Below are 5,165 nucleotides of genomic sequence, written 5' to 3' on the forward strand. Positions count from 1 at the left end.
ATTCTATGTACAATAAAAAGAAAAGAAAATACAATGAAATGAAAAGACAACAGAGAGAAGAAAAACAATCTTATAAAATCTGCCCCTTTCTTCCTCAAGTATAAATTCAAACAAACTAATCTTCAATTAACAAAAAACAAAACAAAAATCTGCCTAGAATAACAATTTTTATGGATACATATTATACTATTTCATATTTTTCAACAAACTAACTTTTATCATTCTCTTAAACATGTACATTATTTACAAGGTTTGACCAAATTAAATACAAMATAGCTATGTTTCTCTAACCTAACCCCCACAACTCATAAAAAAGACAGTGGCTGTACGCATATGTCAAGAAATGATATGTGTTTTTACTTTAGATTTTTATATATCTTTGTTTTAAATTGATTATAGTGTTTTATTTTAGTGTTAAATGGTTGTGATTTGGGGATTTATTATCAGCCCTTTGGACACCGTTGGTTGTTTTAAATGTGTTTATAAATAAAGTTGATTTGACAGAACTGACAGAACGCTGAATGCAAAGTTTCAGTTGTCACTAGGTGGCAGTAAAAGTACATGTAAAAGTAAASACCCTGGGTTATTTTCTAAGAACACTATTTATGATATTTAGAGATGTTGTTCTGCCCTCACGTTGTGGTAAAAACGTCCTCACCTATAGGAGACCTTTGGTTCTGATGACGGATTAACTGGTGTCCAGGAACAGTTTAGTCCATCAGATTTTTGAAAACACTTGAAATCCCTCACAAGCTTAGCTGCACAAAAAAAGGTACCACATATTAAAACAAAATGAAGCAACTCATAAACAGATACTAAATTCTGGTGTTGTTTTAAAGTTCTGGCAGTGTTCTGGTTCTTACCACTTGGCTTTAGTCTTGAAATGGTTACGTGTGCTTTTCTGCTTTGACTCCAACTCTCGCACTCAGTGTGAACGTTGAGCTTTACATCCCCGTTTTCTTTCAGGTCAACTACGTAGTATTTCTGAGTTGTCTGAGCGTCCTGAAAGACACGTTTCATGACAGGTTTACAGATTTAAAATACAAACTGACGTGGATATACCCACTTTAAGGTTTCTTTTTAAATTTTAATTTAACCTAATTAATCTTCTGTTCATTATTTATTCCATGTTGTAGTGTTTTTAGATAAAACTAAGCATTGCTAGTCAAAAAAAATAATTAAAAAGTTAAAAGCTTTTAAGACATTATAAATCAAGAGTGAGTCCCACACTAAGCCCACTAACCACATTACTTCATCACATACTGGTACCATTCAGTTCACCTTCTGATATGTTTCAAATACTTTCAAGAACAAAATCTGCAGAAACAAACATTTTCAAGAAAACAGTGTTTGAGTTTACTGCATGACATCTGAAACTACTTTTGAATTATTTCTTCAGTCTGTTACTAAGAAAATAGGCAAATTTTCAATTGCAGTGTGCCACAACTCAGAGTGCTGTGACCAATGAGGGGACAGGACAAAGACCTGTAGCAGGTCTGTCTCAAACATATTACAGGCAGAAAACAGGATCATTTCCCATTAAATATGACATATTTTATCAGTTACTCTTTAGAAAACAGCATAATGAAAAGTAAATACTAAACCTATTTTAACTTTCTGGTCAAGTGATAAAAAGAAAAATAAATGTGAGAATCCCTGCTTTAAAGTGTAACCACTGTGAAGGGTACGAGGAGGTTAAAGTTTACTAGCTGTGAAGCACAAACACTCCTCTTTTTTCTTGATCATACAGACAATGAACACAAGAGTCTGTGTGCAATGATGGTGGCCATTAGCTAATAGTGCAAACATTTGTAGATATTGGCTAATAGCTCTGAGTAAGAGCTGACTATTTAAAAAATAAGAAAATGTATGTAATATAATAATAATAATAATGATAATATAATGTATGTATGCTATAGAATGTGTTTAAAATGTAAAAATGCCACAAAGCTGTTTGAGTTATAAATAGACCAACAGATAATGTCTCCTTTTACAAGTGAGCAGATTTTATCTCATATATCATAATGTGAATGTGATCTGAACAAATGGAAGTTTATAACGTAACCTTTGACAAGCAGCCTATRAAGCTGCAGTTTATTGTTGAATTAGCACGTAGATAGTAGCTTCTATAGCATGTTGTTATAGAGTCTAGCAGTAAGTRAGCTGCACAGGCTGAATCATGCTACAATTTAGTACAACTCATTAAACACAAGATGGTATTGTACCTTTTAAGCTTAGGAATAGATTAGACACTGAACCACAGTAATTAGCTGCAACTAGCAGAGTCTACATATACAGAATGGACATGTTTAAAARGTTAGTTACAAATTCAGTTGAAGTCATAATTATTCACTTAGCTAAAAAGTCTTGAAAACTTTGGAAGTCAGTCATTGATTACTGACAGACTTCAGGTCAAGTTTAGAGTATTATTTAGTATTACATTATTTAGGGGTGCACAATACATCTGCATTAAYATCAGTATCAGCCCATTAAGTAAAACTGAGCTGATATTAATGTCCGATATGGATTTCCCATTTTTAATCTTTGTGTTTCAGTTTTGGGAGGGGAAGTTGTCAAGTTGTATCTGTTTAATCATGATAGTTTTAGTGAGACTGCACAGCCAGGAATAACTGAAGAGCCATGTCAGTGGTCTGGTCGTTTTTGTACGATATTAAAAAAATAATAAAAATGTGTATTTGTGTGTGTATATGAATATAAATATAAATAATTTGTGTGTTTGTGTAATATCGGTAAATATCGGATATCGGCCACAACAGCAATATTAATATCGGATATCGATATCGCCTGAAATGTTCATATCGGGGCATCCCTAATATTAATTTATTGTAAAGTGATTAAAAAATTGTAAAACTGTGACACAGATCCAGCTGGGCTTTATGTTAATTAGTTGTTAATCAGCTGTGAGTGGTTGTCCTGTTTGGACGCCATCTTAGCTTCATCGTGGTGTCCCAGGTGCAAACTATGGGAGGACTAGGCAGTGCACACTCTAGTTTTCTTATATAACTCTATGGCTCCACCTTGTTTAAGAGAAGCAGCATCAGTAACTTCATCTGACTAATCTTAGCCTGAACCTAAAACCCTGGAAACAACCAACCAGGACCAAAGAAAATGTTGCTGTGTCAGGGTAATTCCATTTTGGGAGGAGATAATTGCATGAAGGCTTTATAGCTGTAACTACCCGATAATGTTCAGGAATGTTAAGTATTATGAAGCTAGTTTGACTTAATGCTGTAAATGATTCAAGTTGTTTGAATTTGTAAGAGTCTACTAAGTGTGAATTCAGACRTCCTCTGGCTCCGAAACTGATCTATTCTGCTGAATAAAAGCACAAGTTCTCTTCAGCCAAACTTAAAAAACAGCAGTTTCTTTTCTTCATGTTTACCGTTATTTTGTGATCCACCTCGTGTATATGATATTTGATTTCACAGTTTTTTGGCAGGTCTTCAGGCCTCGTCCAGGACCAGGTGATGTTTACGATGAATGCGTCGAGCCATTTGTAAGAAAGCTGTGTTGGTGCAGGAAGGTGATGGTCTGTGGGGTCGAAATGGGTAAAAAGATCAATCAAAAAGTGCTGCAGTAGATCTAAAGCTCACCTGGGCTCATTTAGTTTTGACCAAAGCCAATTTAATTACACTTAAWGTTCTTCAGCAAGCTGAGCCACCCATTAGTGATCCAGTTTAATTTATTGAACTTATATTGTACCTTTAAAAAGCAGTAAGACTTATTGATCTATATTCTGCATTTGTTGGACAAATAACGGGGGATTTAAACTGTTTTTTTTTTATTTCTGCTCTATAAAACATTTCTTGTTACTGACAATAGTTATCCAATGTGTTATGTGAATACAGTTTTAAATGTTACATGTTTGAAGCATAAGAATAAAAGCAGTTTTAGRAAAACCCGTACAAAAACACATATGCTAGGGTCAATTCAAGGACCAGCAGWACATCATTTGTAGATAAGTGGTTCTCAAACTTATTCTTATTGTGTAAGCTCTTCAAGCACTGACAGTACTGACCCTTCAACAATGTTGTCAGTTACCAGCACACCTGTTAACCATTGTCCATTCACACTGGTTCATAAAAGATTCTTTATTACACCTGTGTTTTAAATTCTTTTAAACAGTTGACACACAAATACCAGAGTAAACAAGTAACAGTAAGTTGGACTTTACATGTTTAACTGGTCACAGTTTAGGTTTCTTTTTATATTTTGGACTCTCAACTCTACTTTACAATGAGCAAAAGTAATCTAAGCTTAGTTACTTTTGATTAATAAATAAACTTTACATAAATATAAACAGCCTGTTAACTGCAAGGTTATTAATTAAAAGTGTAAATTTATTATAAATGACTGATTTGGTATTCTTTATTAAAGGCGACCTATGACCTTTATGGTCAAAGGTTTTCTATTGCTAGTGACCAATGTGGGTGCAACGCCTACATTGGTGTTGTAAATATTAATAATAAAATATGTTTTAAATCAGCCTTGATCTTAAATACATTCATTAACAAAAAATGTTAGAAATAAAACTGCTGATCGCAAAAATGAACATTTCTTTGTTTTCTACGGAAGCCGAGAGTGGACGTTTTTCGCAGATAATTTTTTTCCACGGTTTTCTCATGATAATGACATTATGTCCGTCCGTCCCTTTTCTTCCACTTATCCGGGGTCAGGTCTCGGGGGCAGCAGCCTAAACAGAGAGACCCAGACTTCCCTCTCCCAGCCACTTGGGCCAGCTCCTCTGGGGGAATCCCTAAGTGTTCCCAGGCCAGCTGAGAAACATAGTCCCCCCCCCACCGTTGACATTATGTAGTTATCAATAAATAATGAGAGTTTTTCTCAAGATAACAAGATATGGTTTTCCTCTTGTGCATCGTTTGGTAAACATAGAGATGGACCAGTCCCAGCAGCTGGTCACAGATGAAGTTTACGATCATAAATTACAGTTTGTTTGTCTTGTACAGATGGTAAATGGACTGTACTTGTATTAAACTTTTCTATCCATCCAGGACACTCAAAGCTCTTCACACTACAATCTGTGTCCTCATTTACCCATTCACACAGCACTCTATTAGGTACAATCATCTATGGAGACTAATCAGTGCCAATCACATTCATACACTGATGGGACACACATCAGA

At 34.7% G+C, this 5,165-nt stretch overlaps 1 protein-coding gene across 1 annotated transcript in view; it reads right to left on the reverse strand.

Moving 5' to 3' along the window:
* LOC106527932 (uncharacterized) overlaps positions 1 to 5,165 on the reverse strand; it is a 29,398-nt gene that overhangs the window by 12,756 nt on the left and 11,477 nt on the right. Inside the window, exons 2-4 of the mRNA XM_014022955.1 lie at positions 3,404 to 3,552; positions 864 to 1,002; positions 659 to 758 (exon numbers count right to left, since the gene is read on the reverse strand). Coding sequence (XP_013878409.1) covers positions 659 to 758; positions 864 to 1,002; positions 3,404 to 3,552 — 388 coding nt within the window. The remainder of the gene's footprint in view (positions 1 to 658; positions 759 to 863; positions 1,003 to 3,403; positions 3,553 to 5,165) is intronic.

The sequence above is a fragment of the Austrofundulus limnaeus genome, unplaced genomic scaffold (assembly GCF_001266775.1).
Source record: "Austrofundulus limnaeus strain Quisiro unplaced genomic scaffold, Austrofundulus_limnaeus-1.0 Scaffold350, whole genome shotgun sequence".
Classification (NCBI taxonomy): Eukaryota; Metazoa; Chordata; class Actinopteri; order Cyprinodontiformes; family Rivulidae; genus Austrofundulus; species Austrofundulus limnaeus.